Genomic DNA, 21,468 nt, shown 5'->3' with positions numbered 1-21,468 from the left:
CTTGTCTATATTGCTTAGGATGAAAATGATAAATCATTAGAGTAACATTACTTTTGCTTTTTTCCATTATTTTATTGCATTTGAAGGCCACGCAGCATCACGCTGTTATCAGTTTCACTGGCAGATTTGTGCATCTGCTCCTGGTATTTAACTCTCAGAGGCAGGAAAGTAAATCACTTCTTATTAGTGTGTGTTCCCTGGGATTGTATGGATGGAAAGGGACTGATTATTTCAGGCTCCTTCCCAGACATGAAGTCTTTTGAAACAGAGGTATGACTAATAAAACCTAAATTTGCTTAATTGGAAGTGAAGTAAAGCTCTATCGTCTGAGAATTCGCAATGGGCTCATCAGAGGCACCACTGTAATGAAGGACACAAACAAGTGTACACATTTATAATGGAAAAAGACTAGTCAGTAAATTGATTCTGTGGTTAAAAGTATGTTTTACAGGCAAAAAAGACACAATATAAAAACATAGCTTAGAAGCAAACAAAATGCGATATACATTTTATAGAATATATATATATATATATATATATATATATATATATATATATATATATATATATATATATATCGGATTGTACAGAAGAGCCATCTCTGTGAATAAAATCATCATAAATTATCTCTACAATTATTCCAATTATTCCATTATCAAAAACATCCTTTCAGTGTTTACAGCAGTATAAGCAGTAATCCACTAATTCATTAAAATGCACTGGTTGAGAAGGCACAACATGGTCATTGCTTTAAACTAATGAGTACCCATAAGGATTCCAGCACGATTCTGAAAAATCTGAAAAAATAGTCATTGGCTATCCCTCTGAGCATCCAATGATTTAAATAGTTTGGCCTAAAAGTTGTTATTTTCATTATAGCCTATTCTATTTCGGAGGTAGTTATAGTGGATGTAGAGTCTGTAGTTGCACATGAAACCCACAAAAGAAGAAGCCTATTACAACTATTATATTGGTCGATGAGGATCTCAGAAGCTTTGAGATGGAGTGTTTGTGCTATTAAATGTTTTTCATTTTGGAGATAACAGCCCATCTAATATGTTTAAAGAGGACCTTTCATTACTTGGGGCACAGGGGGTTTTATATACTGCTGGAAAGCCGACAGGGCGCTGAATTCAGTACACTCTCACAGTACAGAGCTATAGGCACTGCTGTGAAGAAGGGTGTTCCTGACAGACTGTCAGAAACGCCCTTCTGACTGTGAAGGGCTATGGTACCGGTACCGATAGCTCTTCACCCGGGGCACAGATCGGGAAAGCCGAAAGTGCACTGAATTCAGCACACTGTCGGCTTTCCAGTGTTTTCACCCTGTGTTATTAAGAAATTTTATCTGTCAATGCAGTGTTGTCTGCTCATGCCCATGAAAAATACCCTGGACAGCTGAAAGTAACCAGAGCCAAAATAGCACCAAATATTTAATTGGTACAGTGTCCTCTACCCATGATAAAGACATTAAAGGGGTTGTCCCATCTCAAGGATCCTATCTATACTGGTAGCTTATGAAAATTGAAGACTTTTCCTAAATATATTGCTTTAGAAATTCTGCTTTCTTTGCCTGGTATGTGAATTTATTCCTCCCATTGTTTACACAGCGTTGCTATAACCATGGACCTGGGAGATAGGACAAGTGATGTCACCTACTCAGACAATCCGTTCAACTAATTGCAGTTTGCTGATAAATCCCTGTCTGTTAAATTTCAATGTAAACACACAGATAACACTGAGTTTGGTCTGTACATGAATCTGCAGATGATCTGATCTGCAGAAGTGTTGTATGTCCTGTTCAGTGGGGAGGGAAGGGGGGGGGGGGGGGAAATACAGGAAGCGAGAAAGGAGATGCGAAAACCCCTTTAACTGGAATGTGTTGATAAGTCTGTTAAATGATTATTACACATTAGACCAAGTGGTTTATTTCCTAGCAAAGTTTATACAATATGATAAAAAAAAGAAAATTCTCGAACATAGCTTACGTCATCCACAAAGAATGAGGTGATGTAATCTATGAGTAGTAAGTGGTATTCAAGGCATGGTACCATACTCTATATAAATTCATACACATAAGCACAATATCAGATTATCAGATGAATATCGGGGGAATGAAGGATTGAAATTCAATGTGCCTAATTCTTTTTTATCATGGAAGATAAGATGTTGCAGAATGTCTGGTAGCTGCTTATTCTTCTCCCCCTATTGAGAACCCATGCTTGACTGGACTGAGAGTGTATGGCTATGGAACCAAAGAATCCATTAAAACATATCGAATAGTACATGTGATAAAGTCATCACTATAACCAACAAGGAACACAAACACCCTCGGCTAACTATAGAAGCAACCCCGTAAAACAATATTGCTATAAATATTTATCATTACATAAAGTGGCTTGTAATTCTGCTGGTTCCAGTAGGTAATATTTTATATGCATTGTCTTGTATCTATGAAACAAACATAAACATCATAATATAATAATGATGGGAGTAAAAACACTAATTATAACATTTCATGTAATATTAGAGAACAAATATGTATCTAAGTATGTAAATCACTCAACAAAGACCATTGAATATATTCTTTTCCATAAGGATTACGTCACATGAAATAGAATTTTATAGTATAAGATGAACACAAGCACTCCATCTCCATAAATGTTTGAGGGCTTTTATAGATACTGATGGAATTTTTATTCAGTGCTGCTTCAAGTGTTAAAAAATAACAAGTGTGATCTACATTACAGCACCGGCAGATCCAGAGTGACAATCATATAACCATTTAATAGCCCGTTTCATATATAAGAAATAATTCATGCTTGAGGATGGATTAAGGCACGTCTGAAGTACATGCTATCAGGAGACAGGCTAAGCCTATTGAGTGTGCAGCATACACACATATACCCAGAAGTCTACCTTGAAATTAGAAAATCTGTGGATTAAACATTTTCTGTAGTTTCAAAACAGTTTGGAAAAATGACAGTGTTGGTTCTCCAAATTGTTATAGTTTTGACCTTGAGTCAAAGGCACAAGTACTGTAAGAAGTTTGAAAGCAACAAAAACATTTGAAACTGTCTTAAAATACATAAACTACTGCAAAAACTATATATACCTGACCCATATATCAAAGTTAACAGAATCACTCTTGCCCCTGTCCCACGGGTCCGATGCCTTGGGATAACCCTGGACTCCGACCTAACCTTCAAGTCGCACGTTCAAACCTTCAACACTTCCTGCCATCTCCAACTCAAGAACTTCCATCAAATCCACTCCTTCCTCACCCCAGAAACTACTAAGACACTCGTCCATGCCCTCATAATCTCCCACTTAGATTACTGGAACAACCTTCTCCATGGACTCCCAGCAAACACCCTCGCCCCCCTCCAGTCCACCTTAAACTGCGCTGCTCGCTTAATTCACCTCACCCCCCGTTCTTCCTTGGCTGCTCCCCTTTGCCATCCCCTTCACTGGCTACCCATTGCCCAGCGAATAGAATTCAAGCCTCTAATGTTAACATACAAAGCCAACCACAACCTATCCCCTCCACACGTAACCTCAGATCCTCCAAAGACCTCCTACTCCGCTCCACTCACATCTGCTCCTCACATAACTGTCTCCAAGATTTCTCTCATGCATCCCCCATACTCTGGAACTCCTTACCAAGACACATAAGACTGACCCTCATAATCACAAGCTTCAAGAAGGCCCTGAAGACTCACCTATTCAGGAAGGCCTGCAAACTCCAATAACACTACTGTCACCACAACACCATCTGAACAGTCTCTCCCCTCACCTTCTGTCTCTATCCCCCTTCCCTCAGACTACAGTCTATGATAGGGATAGAGACAGAAGGTGACTGTTCAGTTGGTGATGTGGTGACAGTAGTGTTATTGGAGTTTGCAGGCCTTCCTGAATAGGTGAGTCTTCAGGGCCTTCTTGAAGCTTGTGATTATGAGGGCAGGGCCCTCCATCCCACTGTGCCAGTCGGTCATTGTTAGTATTATATTTGTTTGTACATTTTGTGTACTGTATGTGAACCCTCAAATGTAAAGCACCATGGAATTAATGGTGCTGTATAAATAAACAATAATAATAATAACAATAATAATAATAGATAGTAAAATAAAAAGTTAAAGACAGCTCAACAAAGCATTATGGGTGCAAATCCAAAAGAGGGTGGCTCCCTCTGATATTTAGATAAACAAAATGGCAGCACTCCAAAATATCCGAAAAATGTCAGTGGGATTATTACAAGGTGACGTTTCGACTCACATCCAGAACCTTTCTCAATTAAACAGCAGTGATAGTAGTATTATATATTTGAATATTTTGGATTGCTGCCATTATGTTTATATAGATAGTAGATAGATAGATAGATAGATAGATAGATAGATAGATAGATAGATAGATAGAAACTACCTAAGAGGGCATGCACTTAGTGCTCCTGAAATTCTTGATTTAGTAAATGCTTTTATTCTTTTCAACATAGAAATGTAGCATTGTCTTTTCTTTTTTTGGTTGGATTGTCTTTTCTGTCCCTTTGTTCTCCCTCTTGGAAATGTACAAATAAGTTGACAACTGAACTGAGTGTTACTATTTCAATATGTGAATATGTTTAAAGAGTCTTGCCCTGTAAACATGTTTTAGAGACTGTTACAGGACTATATGTAGGAAGAGGCCATATTGACAAGGGGAATGGTGCAGCCAAGTTGATTCTGTAGTCATACTGTACATTTCTAGGAAAAATAATGGGGGAACAATACAACACTATGTTCTAGGAAGAGGTATTTTAAGAAAACAGGCCATGTGCAAAAGAAAGAGAACTGATCTGTATTAACAGCTCTTCCTCTGGCTAACAGCATAGGGTCCATTGTGAGGGACCTTCTATATAACATCAATGTGCCTTTCCTTTAAATATATTAGATATTGCCTTTATGCCTTTTCTATTACACTAGGTTTATTCAATAGACACATAACTAGATAGATAGATAGATAGATAGATAGGAGATAGATAGATAGATAGATAGATAGATAGATAGATAGGTAGTTAGACAAAAAAGCTTCTGTAGTATAATTTATTGATTTGTTAATTTGAGAAAATCCTTCCTTTTTAGGTGTCTGCAGGTTTCCATATAATCCATTGCTATAAATGGTGGATCTAATATGATTGTGACTCCATGGTGGTGCTGAATAAACAGCTCCATGCATCCTCTGGCTTGTGTACAGATAGATATTGTTTCCCATCTTTCATTGTTATTGTAGTATCTCGACAGGCTTTATTTCTAGAGCTGAGAGCTTCTGCTCGCCACTACTCAGGGACCAGGAAAGGTCAGGTTTTAAGGCTATCTCTGCCTGAGCACAGGCAGCCTAATGCACAGCATTGGATTACTGCTTGTTATTGATCATCCAGGATAAAGCCTAAAGTCTGCCCCGTCTGTGCCCATTCATTAACCTGTATGTTTACATTCACAAATCAGCTAAAAACCAAATGCTGAAGGAATTGCAAACCTCCAATGGTATAAAGTAAAATTCATTCATACTGTAAATGTTCACCATGTCTTTAAATGTGTCACAGACATAGCAACTTGATAAATCGTTCCAAATAACAACCCAGCCCTGCTAGATCAGCTCAGCGCATTGTAAGACATTAAAGGAAATAGAGGACATTGTAAGAAATAGAAGAATGCTGAGTATGTCATTTGGCAACTCATCGTATTAGAATGATCTATGGTTTACAATCGGACTGTAGGTAATCTTTCAAAGGCTGGCCATACACGTTAGATGGCTGTTAGCTTAATGCATGCTTGACCCACAGCTATTCCTCCAGCCTGCCCATACACATGCACACTTGGTTTAATGGAGCATGAAAGTGTTAGATCACTAAAATCTGCACAGATAAAATATTAAATAACATTTCCGTACGGTTCTGCTACACTGGGAAATATTTCCACCTTTTCTGTTTACTTTTTCTATCCTAAATTTGTTTTGTACCACTTGATTCTTTCACGTGAAGTACAGGTATAAAAATCTGTGAATCTATTGAAGCATCATGACAATAATAATACCGTGGCCCCTCCATTATCACTGGAGCATAATACATGGCTAAAGGAAACTACAACATCTGGAGTGTAACTATTATCCTCCAACTAACTGCTAGTTATAACCAATTGACATAAATGAACATCAACCTTTCCGCTCCAGGAACTGGAGAACACCACTTGCATGATCAGTATGTAGTTATGTATTAGCTTCATACAAACAAAAAGCTACAGCACAAGTTCTGAACCCACAGGGTGTCAGTTTAAGTTACAGGTTTTCTCATTGATTTTAAACCTTTGCAAAGCAAAATTTCAAATATTGAGCAACAGAGGACCTGCTGAAGTTCCAGTAGGAATGCCACCCTACAAAATAACCTATTCCAGGAATATTTTGTGACAGTGACTTTCAGTCAAATCCCTTGATGATTTTTTCTTTACAAAAAATCAAAAGTAAGGACATCCTTTGTGTTCTAAGATCGCATACACACTTCTCTGTATGTTTTTCCTTTGCAGAAAAATGGTCAGTTCTTTTGTGACAATGTCCGTTTTTCAGGTTCTGTAACCAATCGGGTGGGGAGGAATGGGATGGAGTGAGCACAAACCAACAATAGGACCGATTAAGCCTGTGCGCATTCACATGGGTTTAAGTTTATCCGCGAAAGCCACAACTCGTATTTAAAGTGCTACTGGACACACTGTGCTTTAGACTCATATCAGAGGCACACTAGAAAGGCTACAAGTCAGTTGTATGTGCACTTGAGAAAGGGCCACCCACCCAAAACGTGTTGTGCTTTGGTTGCAAATAAAATTCCTGAAGATTACCGATCCTATTGTTGGTTTGTGCGCGCTCCACCTCATTCCTCCCCACCTGATTGGTTACAGACCCTGAGGGACTTCTGTTCACTGTTATTTGTGCAAATCCGTTTGACGCAAGAGGATAGCTGCTGCTGTTCTTTATTTATACGTGCTTATGGTGTTGTGACTCATCACAACACACAAAGGTAAGAGGCCTCACATTGATCTGAAATACCACAAATTTCCTTCTAAGTTACTACACCATATTTGGTGCTCGGTGTCTCTCCCATTTTGTTTTTTCAATGTCCATTTTTCATCAGTTTTCCTTCTGTTATTTTCTAATCATATTTCATCCATTTTCCATGCAGTTTAAAAAAAAAAAAATGTAAGGAGGTCTAACCAAGTGAAAAAACTCACATAACTGCACACAGCAGGGGAAATTTATTAACCCATCTATGCCAAGAGGTTCCCATATTACTTTAATAACTTAGTGACATAAGTGACTAAGATACTGCTGCAAGGGTCAATGAGGGTTAAATTATATATATATATATATATATATATATACTGTATATATATATATATATGTTATACTATATTTATCAGTATATCAGACTGCTATTATGACAATACCCTGATGTAATAAAGAGGGTCTGAAGTGGTGCCCATACCTCTCATTTCGTAATAGCAGATTTTCATAAGGTAATACACATTTTGTACTAATCTGTAAATAATACCCTAAGACGGTAAATAAAGGGGAACATGCAATCGCCTGCTGATAAAGCCAAAACTGATTTATAGATAAGCATTTTTAGTAAACACAGATGTGGATAATCCTTTCTGCTCAGTCTATTGATTCTGTAAAAAATAATCTCTTCTTTTGCAGTATCCACTAACAATGGTAATGCTTTTCACTGGGGATATCTACAGCCTCCTGAATTTTCTCAGCTTTGCTCGGTGGCTCTTTATTGGCTTGGCTGTTGTTGGACTCATTTATCTACGGTACAAACGACCTGAGATGCATCGCCCTTTCAAGGTACACTCACCTCTCTGTCTGACTGACATTAATCTTGATACACCACACAGAATCTTTCAGTGTCAGGGGATATTGAAGAAGATTGTGTATCACCATCTAATATACAGGCTTCTGTATGTGTATCTGTTGTAGGCAACATGGCTCGCCACTTGCAAGAAATGGCTTCGTAAAGTTTGCTGCCTAGACTCAAAGTTTGTGTTGTATCATCGAGTATTTGGTTCTGACTTTAAAATAAAGTGAAAATTTCGTTATAGTTCTTTATAAGTAAGCAGCAATAGGCTTTATTTATGAATATTTTTTTTTTTTTTAATGATTTATGGCCGTTGCTGGGTCATAAAATGTTCTAGCATAAGATGGTTGAAAGTACGGTATTAGCATATTCTCATCCAAGCTTTAGTTGCGGTACGTCAGTGGTTCAAAACCTGCGTTTGAATGATGATACTCTCAGCTAATATTTCAAAAGCATGCCAACTTAGTTTACCAGAATCCATCCTTATTTATGCTAGAATTATTTTGAATTATATTTACATAGTTTTAGTTTCTAACTCACTTACACTATACATTATTTTATGTGCTTTCGGGCTTGTTAATGTTGTGATTTTTATCCTTGTTAACCGCCAGTGGCGTGACCATAAAAAGTATATGGTTGAGAGTGTAGATAATAGAGTATGTGGATACAATACTCAATTTCATTTGAAAACCTTAAGACCTTTATATCTTAATGGCCCAATATTTTTGCCATGTAGAAAAAAAAACAAAAAATATGTTAAATTGGACTGTGTGTATAGAAGACCATCATGAAAATGCAATATATTGGTTACTATGTATTTAGCCTTTTATTGTTGTTTTTTTCAGGTGCCTATTTTTATACCAGCATTATTTTCCTTTACCTGTTTGTTTATGGTCACCTTATCGCTGTATTCAGACCCCATAAACACAGGAATTGGCTTTGCGATTACTCTGACTGGAGTTCCTGCTTACTATCTTTTTGTCATCTGGGACAAGAAACCAAAATGGTTCAGGAAATTTTCAGGTGGGTCCAGTTGCTCCATAAATCATAACTGAACACTGAAGCTGAACAACTGACGCTAGAGTCACACCTGTGTTCGGGCTTCTGTTCAGGCGGTCCACTTGGGGACCCCCCAAACAGAATCCTTATCTGCTTAAAAAAAAAGTTACCTTTGGAAAGGCGTAATGGGGAACAGAATTAGGCTAGCATTATTGTGTCATATGAAAGAAGATGCTGCAGTGCAATCTGAATTATTTCCAGAGATAACACTGGTTGAAAATACAATTGGGATTGGGATGTTTATATCATACAGCTGCATATAAAGATGTGTGTTTTCAATCAGTGGTATCTCTACAAATAATATACATAGCAACCTTAGTGTCAAATGAAAGAAGAGAATCTCCTCTGTCATATGGCATAAAAAGCAAATTAGTATGTTTTATAATGTCCAAGATATAAGTCTTTGAGGTGACGGGCCTCTAGCCTCATTTTCTCTACTCATACTCCCGTACACAGTAACCTCCAGTGAGAGGAAGGAACAGCTCTCAATAGAAAGGCAAGAGAATGAGTGAAAAATGCACGACTTCACAAAATGTATTAATAAAGTATATTACAACATTTACTAATGACACAAATACTGCCAGAAAATCAAAAGTTTGGTTACACTTTGAATGAATGACAATGTCAGCAAAAATGCTTTACTCTATTAGCACTATACTTACAGATATTTTGCAATGAATTTGGTATGAAAAAAAAAAAATTATTGCATTAATTACAAAGTTACAGATAATGCAAAACGGTTTCTTTTATTCTATGCAACAACTCCAGATACATATTGAGTCAAGAGGGATGATAAAAAAGACACATTTCAACTAAATTAATTAATTAATTTATTTTACCTACTTATATAGCGCCATCATATTCTACAGCGCTTTACAGATAGTTGGAGTGTGGAAGGAAGCCCATGCAAATATGTGGAGAATATACAAACCCCTTGCAGATGTTGTCCTAGGTTGGACTCAAACGATAGCGACTGCAAGATTAATAATATCAGGCATATAGTTTACAAGTAAAACTTCATATTCCATATTCCACTGATGTCAAATACAGATCAGATATATTTGCTAATTTAAGAAAACAAGTCTAGAACATATTGATATCATATCAGATATGCACCATTACTTATATTGTTGGCCTGCTCTGCTCTGATTAGAACGTTAAGTAAAAATATATAGTTATAGCTACATTATATCATAGCAGTGTTTAGCATGTAGTCACGATTTGACTAACATTAACTTTACATATTCATTTTCAAGGTTAAATTATCCTAAGTATATTTCACTGTCTTCGCCTTCACTGTAATGACACGTTAATAGGTTTTTTTATGTACAATTGCATTTAAAAAAGTAAAAAGGTGTGTTACAGTATACGAGAGGATTGCAATTATCTGCGGACCCCTTCCTTTAAATAAGTAACCTCCACCTACACATTAAAGAACTGCTTTCTGCACTGCACACTTACCACTTGGATATGTGACACTGAAGGCATAAATGTAGGGTTTGCTGTAAGAAAATATGTCTTATTTAAGCAGAAGCTATAATAAAACACATTATATAATGAGGTATTACAGCATTTTAATGTGAATCTTACATTTCTGTTGTCCTTTCCACTAGTCATTTTCCTATGTATCAATTCCCCAGAATTTAGAGTGAAAGTCTAATCTTTGCCTGTGCCTGAAAAGCTATTTTTACATACAGTAATTAAAAAGAGTTTCCTCAAGATTTAGATCACACTGAGCAAGGAGTATGCTTTAGATATCTAAATAGTGCCAAGGAAGTGCAAGGTAGTGCCGAGCTTTTCTGAATCACACACTGCAAGACACACTTATAGGTTGAATACACAAACTTTCTTTTATGGGCTGTCAACAGAAAACGTAATATCAGTATAATAAGTGCAGGTGGAAAATTATTAAAGAGGATCTTAAATCACTTGGGTCACATGTGGTTTTATATAACGCTAGAAAGCCGACAGTGAATTTAGCGCACTGTCTGCTTTCACAATCTGTGCCCCAGGTGAAGAGCTATCGGTGAGGGTACCATAGCTCTTCACCGTCAGAAGGGCGTTCATGACAGTCAGTCAGGAATGCCTTTATTCACAGCAGCGCCTATAGGAATGCCTCGCCAGTACTCCTGGGTTGTCTTCAGCTTCCTTGGTTCCCTAGGATCTTATGGCCAACTGGGTGATGTCATGCCCCATAAGTCTTGATGCCTGTGATTGGGCTTCAGGGATCACAAAGGGAACAATGATATCATGCCATTTTAAAGAGGACCTTTCACCATATCTGGGCACAGGCAGTGTTATATACTGCCAGAAAGCTGACAGTGCGCTGAATTCAGCGCACTGTCGGCTTTCCCGATCCGTGCCCGGTGTAAAGCGCTATCGGTCCCAGTACCGTAGCGCTTTACAGTCAGAAGGGCGTTTCTGACCATTAGCCAGAGACGTCCTTCTGCCTTGCGGCGCCAATCGCGCTGTGCTGTGGAGCCGGGAGGAACTCCCCCCTCCCGCTCTTGATAATGCTAGTCTACGGACAAGCTGTGTGAGCAGAGGGAGGGGGCGTTCCTCCCCGCTCCACAGCACAGCGCGATAGGAGCCGCGAGGCAGAAGGACATTCCTGGCTAATGGTCAGAAACGCCCTTCTGACCATAGAAGAGCTACGGTACCGGGCCGTAAGCTCTTCACACCGGGCACAGATCGGGAAAGCCGACAGTGCGCTGAATTCAGCGCACTGTCAGCTTTCTGGCAGTATATAACACTGCATGTGCCCAAAAGTGGTGAAAGGTCCTCTTTAACACGTGTCATGACTGCTAAAGCTATGATTAAGCCGGAACTTTTCAAAAATTTGTGTCGAATCTGATTCCATCCAAAATGGTTCAGTCATCTCTAGTCTCTACTACCTAAACACCAGCAGAACATTTTACATACTCAGAGCAGTCAAAGATAGAAGTTACAGCCAGTTATTATTATTTTTATTATCATTGTTTATTTATATAGCACCATTAATTCCATGGTGCTTTACATTTGGGGTTACATACAATACACAAAATATACAGGTAGATATAATACTAACAGTGACTGACTGGCACAGTGGGGTAGAGGGTCCTGCCCACGAGTTCCTGCCATTGTGTAACCTGGCAGCATGTAAGAAAGAAGGTCAGGTACAGAAGTAATGCAAAATATAGTCAGAATATCAATCCATCAACTGGAACAGGTGCTTAGCATGGAATGGCCACCATTGAACGCTATTAATACAAGAGGAAAGTTTTTACACAGTCTATTTATTTTTTATATTTCTTGTGTTACCTTTCATAATAATAAACCTAAGAATTTAATTTACTCTACTAAACAATAGAGCCATTCTATTGAGCAGTCACCTCTAAAAACTAGGCATAAAGTTTCCCCCTGGAGAAATCTTGCGAAACTGGGATTGTCCCTTGGAATAAAGAACCGCTGACATTAATATTCTTCTGTTTGTGGAAAGGTCAAATATATAATTTCCTAGCAAATCTGTTTTTGTGGATTGAATATCACATCGAACCCTGTGTACATGTTCAATCTTATCTTGGGCTTAATAGAGAATTATTTAAATGGTTGTGCGGCACATAGTTATTAGGTTCATTTACAAATAAGCATGAATCGTCCTAAATCAATACATGAAGCGGCACATATGACCAGAGAGGTCTCATTTGTTATCAGCTGCATAATTACAGGGTAAAAGGGAAAGTGGCAAATTTGCAATGCAAAGCATTCTTTCCAATAGATGCAGTAATCTTTAAATTAGTTGATCAGCTGCTCGGGACATGTAAACTGTTATGTGTCACATTCGAGTTAGCTAGCCCAAACTATGCCGGCCAATAAAGTTTAACCCACTCTATTCCAAGGTTGGTGAATAAGAAAGACTGCAATCTCCTTCATTTCAGAGTGTATATAAGAATAGATTTGATCAGCGCTCTTAATTGACACTAGTGAATGTTACCCATGCCTGTGCCTATGCATAAGTATTGCTTTTTAATGTCGCCTGGGTTTATAAACAAAAGCTGTATAAGTTGGAAATGAGGTTAATAGAAGCATATGATCCTAGCCCATGAAGCATGAAAACATACGTCCATTGTATTTGTACATATATACATATATACAGTATATATATGTATATACATTTTTGTAATAGTTTCTGTATTTACTTTAAAGAGGATCTCCAGATATGTTTGTTTAAATACATGTTTCTAAACTAATTTAAATGCCATTTTTGAACATATTTTCTCTAAGGTTTGCACTGCGCTGTTCCTCTATAACTCCTCTGTTTGCATAAATAACATTGCCCATGTCAGGAACAACTCTTTCATAATGAGACTAGTAATGCCCAGTTGTTAATTTTCTCACATGGTTAATGTCTAGTAAGAATAACTGTGGAACATTAGAAGGAGTAAATTCATATATAAAGATGATCCAGAATGGTTAATACTAGTTTTCTACTTAAAACTAGTCTGGTCTAATAAAATTGAATTAGTGAGTTCACAAGCATTCACGTACATATAAGTTTCTCTACCTAATTCTACCCATGAAGTGCTGGAGAGGGGTTGAGCATATCTGCTATTTTATAAGGTATAACTCATCTATTCTCAAAGGTGGGTAGGGAGGATGAAAAATCGGGAAAGATAGCGTTCCTTCTGTTTGGAATGGCTACGCGACCACCCTTGATTATTCTCAAAATTCGGGGTGTAGTGCTTCTCCAGTGTGAATTAGGAAGGGTAAGGTGTATCAGTGTAGCTGTTAGCAAAGGGTCGCAAGGTGTCTGGCTATCGGGTCATTCAAATGAGGAATCGGGATGTAGTGGGAGACAGAGTAGAGCATATAGCTCATAAAAACCCTGGTGGATGTGCTCCTTATTGACAAACCAAAAAAATTCCTCAGTGTGATATTCCAGGCTTTATTATGAACAGATACCCCGAAATGCATTATCTGTTCATAATAAAGCCTGGAATATCACACTCTGAGGAATTTTTTGGTTTGTTAATAAGGGGCACATCCATCTGGGTTTTTATGAGCTATATGCTCTACCCTGACTCTCATCTATTCTCAAGGGAACACAAAACACAAGGCAAGTTGAAATTCAAGCTTTACCATACCTGTTTACCTTGACATGTGATACTGTAGAACATTTGGTCAGTCCTCTTACACTTTTGGCTATGTCCATGAAAACATTTTCAGATACCGTGGAGGAACGGAAATATTGCCCTATAAACCATTGGTGAATGCATTCTCTACATTGCATTGAAAATTCTGTAGTGCTGCTTATTTCTGTATTTTTTGAGTAGTAGCTCCACAGTCTGGTCTTGGGAAGTTCTGCATCTGTCTGTTTTTGAGACTAAAATATTAATGAGCTATCCATAGAATAGGATCAGTATAGGTATAGGTAGTCTTACACTCTGCACCCCTGTCGATCAGCTGTTTGAAGTGCTGAAAGGGCTTAGGTGAGCACGTCTTCTACTTTACAGGCCTTTGGCATAATGTTTTTGAGTCCCATGTCTTGGTTGTAGTTCAGATCCATTCTCTTCAATCCAATACCTAGCACACCACAGTATCCTAAGGATATGCCATCAGTATCAGATAATTAAATTCTCCACTGTGCTGCTCCATTCATTTGGTTGGATACATTTTTAGTACTTTGGTACTTCAGTTAGTAGCAAGAACTTTACCAGCTAACGTTGGCCTTGCCCTGGGTCAGTGGTGTATAAAAAAAAGCACTTTGCTCGGTTTGGTCATCATGAATGTATTATTTACACATTATGAACATTAGTCATGTGCCCATTTTGAGTTGATGGATTTCTACATATTAATTTTATATGACTGTAATGTAGTGGATCGCTGAACAAAGAAAGTCTTGATAGCAGCTAATGGCTGGCGGCAGATTGCCAGAAAAAGTGATGTGAGGTTATGTAAAGATGGCAGTCTGGGACAGTTCTAAATTCTATATACTGTTCTATACTTCGCTTTAATAATGTAGTTGTAAAGTTTAAACAAAAGCCTAAAAGCGAACCAGCTACAACTCTTTATACTATAAAATAAGCCCCGGGAAGGTCTTCTAGACAATTTTGATTCTGTAAATTCTGTATAGTGAAAGTCTAAGCCTCCAAATGACCTCAACACCGATAGCTGTAATTCACATGGGCGACACGTTTTTAGGGCTCTGATCTACGCTATGCACAAATTTATAAAGTGAAAGTTGTCATGCTTCATTGTTTACTACTATGATAATAACCCAAATATAGCTCCCGACTTGCAGAAAACTGCTCACTGAGTATCATTGCAGAAAAAAGACAGAATAAAAGATAATCTTTAATGGTAAATGTAGATAAAAATCTGTAAAAAAAAAAACAAAAACAAAAAAACATCTAACAGCTGCCTCAAAGGACAACACATACACACACTGTGAGGGAGTAGGGGAAGGATATTGTTACAGGATAATATAATGTTATAAAATAACCCTAAACTGAGATAGCCCTATAACTACTATCCCTGACAGTAGTGAGTATATGAGACAGATCTATTCCTCCAACAATAGATAAAGGTACAGCCTCAAAAATGCAAAAAATCATGGCCATTAGATCTGAGGATACTGGCCTAGTGCCACAAACACCAGATCAAGAGGCATAAATAGAAGGTAGTATAAATCAAAGGAACAACTCTGTACGCAAAATAACTAAACCCAAGACTCAAGCAAAATCCAAATATGTTATTTACCACTGGCATGTTGGCATGCATTTTGTACTAGAGAATTCCCTTTATACACAGTTCTGTTAAGGAGATGCACTCATCCACTTAGAATCTACCTCCCATACATTTCAATGGTAGGCGGTAGCAGATTTTTCAGCTAGTGGAAAAAATATTTGGCCTGCTCATTCTTCAAGTGGATTTTACCTGAGAACTCCTGCTGAATTGAATGTAAAAAGAAAATACAGCTTTTCCATCAGTGTGGAATTTGACACAGAGATCAAATTCTGCATCAAAGTTGTCTTCAAATTCTTTCTAAGCTTGGCTCATTTTAAAACTATGCTCACTCCGAATCACTGAATGACTTCAGAATAAACCATATATCTTCGCAATGAGGGAGACTTTCTGTATTTCATATACAGTCCTATGAAAAAAGTTTGGGCACCCCTATTAATCTTAATCATTTTTTGTTCTAAATATTTTGGTGTTTGCAACAGCCATTTCAGTTTGATATATCTAATAACTGATGGACACAGTAATATTTCAGGATTGAAATGAGGTTTATTGTACTAACAGAAAATGTGCAATATGCATTAAACCAAAATTTGACCGGTGCAAAAGTATGGGCACCCTTATCATTTTATTGATTTGAATTCCCCTAACTACTTTTTACTGACTTACTGAAGCACAAAATTGGTTTTGTAACCTCAGTGAGCTTTGAACTTCATAGCCAGGTGTATCCAATCATGAGAAAAGGTATTTAAGGTGGCCAATTGCAAGTTGATCTCCTATTTGAATCTCCTCTGAAGAGTGGCATCATGGGCTACTCAAAACAACTCTCAAATGATCTGAAAACAAAGATTGTTCAACATAGTTGTTCAGGGGAAGGATACAAAAAGTTGTCTCAGAGATTTAACCTGTCAGTTTCCACTGTGAGGAACATAGTAAGGAAATGGAAGACCACAGGGACAGTTCTTGTTAAGCCCGGAAGTGGCAGGCCAAGAAAAATATCAGAAAGGCAGAGAAGAAGAATGGTGAGAACAGTCAAGGACAATCCACAGACCACCTCCAAAGAGCTGCAGCATCATCTTGCTGCAGATGGTGTCACTGTGCATCGGTCAACAATACAGCGCACTTTGCACAAATAGAAGCTGTATGGGAGAGTGATGAGAAAGAAGCCATTTCTGCACGTACGCCACAAATAGAGTTGCCTGAGGTATGAAAAAGCACATTTGGACAAGGCAGCTTCATTTTGGAAACAAAAATTGAGTTGTTTGGTTATAAAAAAAGGCGTTATGCATGGCGTCCAAAAAGAAACAGCATTCCAAGAAAAACACATGCTACCCACTGTAAAATTTGGTGGAGGTTCCATCATGCTTTGGGGCTGTGTGGCCAATGCCGGCATCGGGAATCTTGTTAAAGTTGAGGGTCGCATGGATTCCACTCAGTATCAGCAGATTCTTGAGAATAATGTTCAAGAATCAGTGACGAAGTTGAAGTTACGCCGGGGATGGATATTTCAGCAAGACAATGATCCAAAACACCGCTCCAAATCCTCAGGCATTCATGCAGAGGAACAATTACAATGTTCTGGAATGGCCATCCCAGTCCCCAGACCTGAATATCATTGAACATCTGTGGGATGATTTGAAGCGGGCTGTCCATGCTCGGCGACCATCTAACTTAACTGTACTTGAATTGTTTGTCCAAAATACCTTTATCCAGGATCCAGGAACTGATTAAAAGCTACAGGAAGCGACTAGAGGCTGTTATCTTTGCAAAAGGAGGATGTACTAAATATTAATGTCACTTTTCTGTTGAGGTGCCCATACTTTTGCACCGGTCAAATTTTGGTTTAATGCATATTGCACATTTTCTGTTAGTACAATAAACCTCATTTCAATCCTGAAATATTACTGTGTCCATCAGTTATTAGATATATCAAACTGAAATGGCTGTTATAAACACCAAAATATTTAGAACTAAAAATGATTAAGATTAATAGGGGTGCCCAAACTTTTTCATAGGACTGTAGCTGTTTTAGCCGATGTAAATGAGCACTCTGAAACAATCGGGCATTGTCGCTAACCTCTTTAGAGCAATGATAACACCCTCATTGCTCCATGCTTATCAATCAAAAAGACTATATTTTGGCAATGGCAACACAAATTCACAAGGAAAAAACCCAGTTAGATTCAGACGACCTATCTATCAAAATTGCAATCCGCTCTCCACTGGTCCTAAGCTGTGTCATGTGGCCAGTAGGGTTGAGCCAATCTTGGCTTTTCAGGATCGATTTTAAAATCCAATTTCTGATCATTTTTCATTTGAGGATTTTTTTTTTTAATCCTCTGGCTACTTAGTCCCCCCTGGTGTCCACTTACCTGCAGAGATGGCTGCTCCAGTGCCCGGTGTTCTTCTTCACCTCGCTGCCGCTCCACACTACTCTTCTCACCTTGCTGCCCCCTGTCTCCCAGATTAGGAGAGTGTGGGCGGGTTAGGAGAGTGTGGGCGGGTACTGGGAGGGGAGACGTCACATCTGCCCGCCCTGTACCCGCCCACACTCTCCTAAGCCACAAGCCCCGCCTTCCTAGCTCTTTAAGCACTAACCTGGGAGGCGGTGGCAGCGAGGCGAGAAGAGCAACGTGGAGTGGCAGCAAGGCGAAGAAGAAGGTGAAAGACGGGCACCGGAGCAGCCATGTCTGGAAGTAAGTAGCTACTAGAGATGTTAGTTTAGTCTCCCATTAGAATGAATGGAGGCAGCCGGCGCGCAGGGGGTTAAATCTGTGTGCCGGCTGCTTCCATTCATTCTAATGGAACCGCAGCGGAGCCTTCACACTGAGTATACACTTCACTCAGAATGAGCGGAGCGTATACTCAGTGTGAAGGCTAAGCAAAGCATTGTGGGAAATAGTACCGATCTCGATCCCACCTAAAATGATCGTGTTCGGAATTCCGATTGCGATCGTGAAATTTTCTCGATCGCCGATCGGAATCTGATCTTTTCCAAACACGAACGCTCAACCCTAGTGACCAGCAATCAGAATCTCCACCTAATACAACTGAACAGGTTGTATTCATTCCTAAGAGTCTCATATATTAGTCTGACTTCCTGACTCTGTGCCGGCTGGAGAGTTGGATTGCTGGTCACCTGACACAGTTGAGGACCAGAAGGCAATGAATAGCCATTAAAAGAATTACTTTCACTACTATTCACATTCTTTACCTTTCTAATGGGCCAGAGAATAAACATTTTTGTAAGCGTGCTACTTTATAAATGACTACGAATTTGCAGTACTAGATATTTACAGACACACAGTCTAAGACACAAACACAAGCTTGCAATTTTAGCTCTTACCGTCAAAAGAATTGTAATAATATTTGACTTAGCGTGTCTCCAAGTGGTGCATTTAGGGAAAAGTTTTGCTTCATATCTTAAATCTGCAGTAATTTCATTGCCATAAACATCATCACAAAGTATCATTAGATATGATTTTAACAACCACTGCAGTCCAAAGCAACGCTGGCACCGGCGATTAACTATAATTAAAACTCATCTAATTAAAATATGTTTTTCTAGCAAGCTGTTCGTTTTATACAGGTCAGAATGCTTTTGAACCCTCTCAGCGAGGGAGGATGGGGCACCTTAAAAGAACAGCTTGCATCTTTTAACACACTTGCTAGCTAAATGCCTTTTTCTAGCTATTTATTGTGCACAAAGTCACAGCCAAAATCTGTAGTGTTCCTCAATTTTGTAGCACGTAACATAATGTTCTTCTCATGACTCAGAATTAAATTCCAGCAAACATTCTGCATGTGGCGGATAACTTAAAGTATGCAAAGAAAACTCTTTGTCCCTTGTGTATGTGCTGTATTATGTACTTATCTATACGTGTACTTCTTAAGTGCTGCTCATAGTCTCTGTTACTCTTGAAAGGGTTGTTCACACTGATATAATTGCACTATGGGTTCTGCATCTAAATGGAAGCAAAATATGACCACAGTTCACTGACAAAACAGAAGAGCCTGAGCGAGCGAAAAGCGGTTTGCATTAAAGTAGTGCAATTGTTAAGTTAGGAGAAAAAAAAATCTCTTTTCCATCTCTCTGGTTAATGTGTTATGATATAGCAGAGCATAGTTTGTCACTTAACACTTTGTGCTGTCATGATTTTGTGACGTCCCCTGCATTGTGGTTGCAGTGTAGTCATGTCAGAAAAGAACCATCAAATCTTCAAGTACCGGAACTGAAACTTGATACAGAATCTTCAGATACAGGAATCTCAAGAAGCTGGAACGTATGAGGTGTTAGAGGCATTTCTTCTCCCGCTGGGGCTTTGTTCTCTGCTCTAGGTAACACCTCTAACTGCAGATGATTGCGAGAAAGTGGAAGATGTCACTCAAGTAATGAGAGGCGGAGATGTGCAGCAGCAAAAAGTGAAGCCCCAGCAGAAGAAGAAATGCTCCTAAAGCCCTTTACAGCCATTTTCAAGAATAAATTCCTGAGTTTAATGAAAATGAAGCCACAATGTGGAATAAGAAAGATATCTTTGGAAAGTGTAGTAGCCATCCTACAAGGTGCTGTCATTAGTTTGATACAATTTTCTTGTTGACAGACTTCCTTTAATTCTTCTGTGTATAGGCATCTTGTCATTAGACTGCCACTTGTATAAATGCAGCGTGCCCATGTGATCTGTTAATGATGTCATGGCAACCTCAGAGCAAGCATAATATTCATAATTCTACAGAGAGAGTTATAAGAGGACAGATAGACAGATGTATAAGGGTGAATTCACACTTTTTGGCTCTTTGGAAGGGCATAGACATCCCGTCATGGCATTCCGCTCCTAATGAGGCCTGGATAAATGGGCCTAAGCAGGAGGGTGTCTCGAGCCGAGGACGCCGTGGCTGACTCAGAAAGATAGGGCATGACGCTTTTTTCTCGCTAGCCGAAAAAAAATCGTTAGAGGGGAAAAAAAGCGAATCACTTCCATTGAAATGAATGGAAGACGTTTTTACAGGCTGATTTGGAGGCCATCAAAATCTGCCTGCATATACTCCTTGTGAACATACCCTTAAGACAAAACATTTTCTTATTACACCCAATTTATAATTCAATTAAAAATAGGATCATACCTAGGATATAAACAGAGTAGCACCTATTCATATGCTCTATAATATAGGGTCATATAGGATTGCATTCCACTTAGAACTCTCTTTTTTATAGACAAAGCGTTAAGCAACTGTAAACAATAGATCCCATTCTGGAAAAGCAAGCAATTATATTCTACATTGTTGTATTAGCTCCATGTAACACTACATTGTTACCAGATCTCTGCAGCTGAACAGTTTGCTTGATAGGGGTTAATTTGATGGCTAACAGGCCTACAGTTAGGCAAAGAGTTGGCCAGACAAGACAACTCTTTAAAAAAAAAAAAAAAACTATAATTTTTATAAATTTTTCAGCAAAGATATACTTGTGCAAATAGAAAAACGAACCATGCCATGCAGAAAAAAGAAAAACAGGAGGGGGGGGGGGGGAGAGGGTGCTGTAAACCCAAGGGAGAAGGATCCAACAGTACATAACTAGGCAAGGAAAATATCAGGAAAACAACAAGCAATAGTGAGAACATAGGCAAAAACCATAGAACACAAAAAAAGGACAACAGAAGGAGAAGAAGTAGGAAAGAAAAAAAAGATGGGTGGTGGTGAGAGACCACGGTGAGCGCAGTATGTAACCCATGGATTTCTAATATCTTTGATATGAGCCACAAGGGCAGGTATAGTCAGGGGACGTACACCTTTTCAATGAAGAGCTATAA

General features: G+C 38.6%; 1 protein-coding gene across 1 annotated transcript in view; it reads left to right on the top strand.

The window, feature by feature from the left end:
* The window catches only part of SLC7A11 (solute carrier family 7 member 11), a 176,049-nt gene that overhangs the window by 141,429 nt on the left and 13,152 nt on the right, over positions 1 to 21,468 (top strand). The window contains exons 10-11 of the mRNA XM_075257537.1: positions 7,723 to 7,872; positions 8,728 to 8,905. Coding sequence (XP_075113638.1) covers positions 7,723 to 7,872; positions 8,728 to 8,905 — 328 coding nt within the window. The remainder of the gene's footprint in view (positions 1 to 7,722; positions 7,873 to 8,727; positions 8,906 to 21,468) is intronic.

The sequence above is a fragment of the Leptodactylus fuscus genome, chromosome 1 (genome assembly GCF_031893055.1).
Source record: "Leptodactylus fuscus isolate aLepFus1 chromosome 1, aLepFus1.hap2, whole genome shotgun sequence".
Lineage (NCBI taxonomy): Eukaryota > Metazoa > Chordata > Amphibia > Anura > Leptodactylidae > Leptodactylus > Leptodactylus fuscus.
The sequence above is the reverse complement of the archived record's forward strand: the minus strand, read 5'-3'. Positions and strand labels throughout refer to the sequence as shown.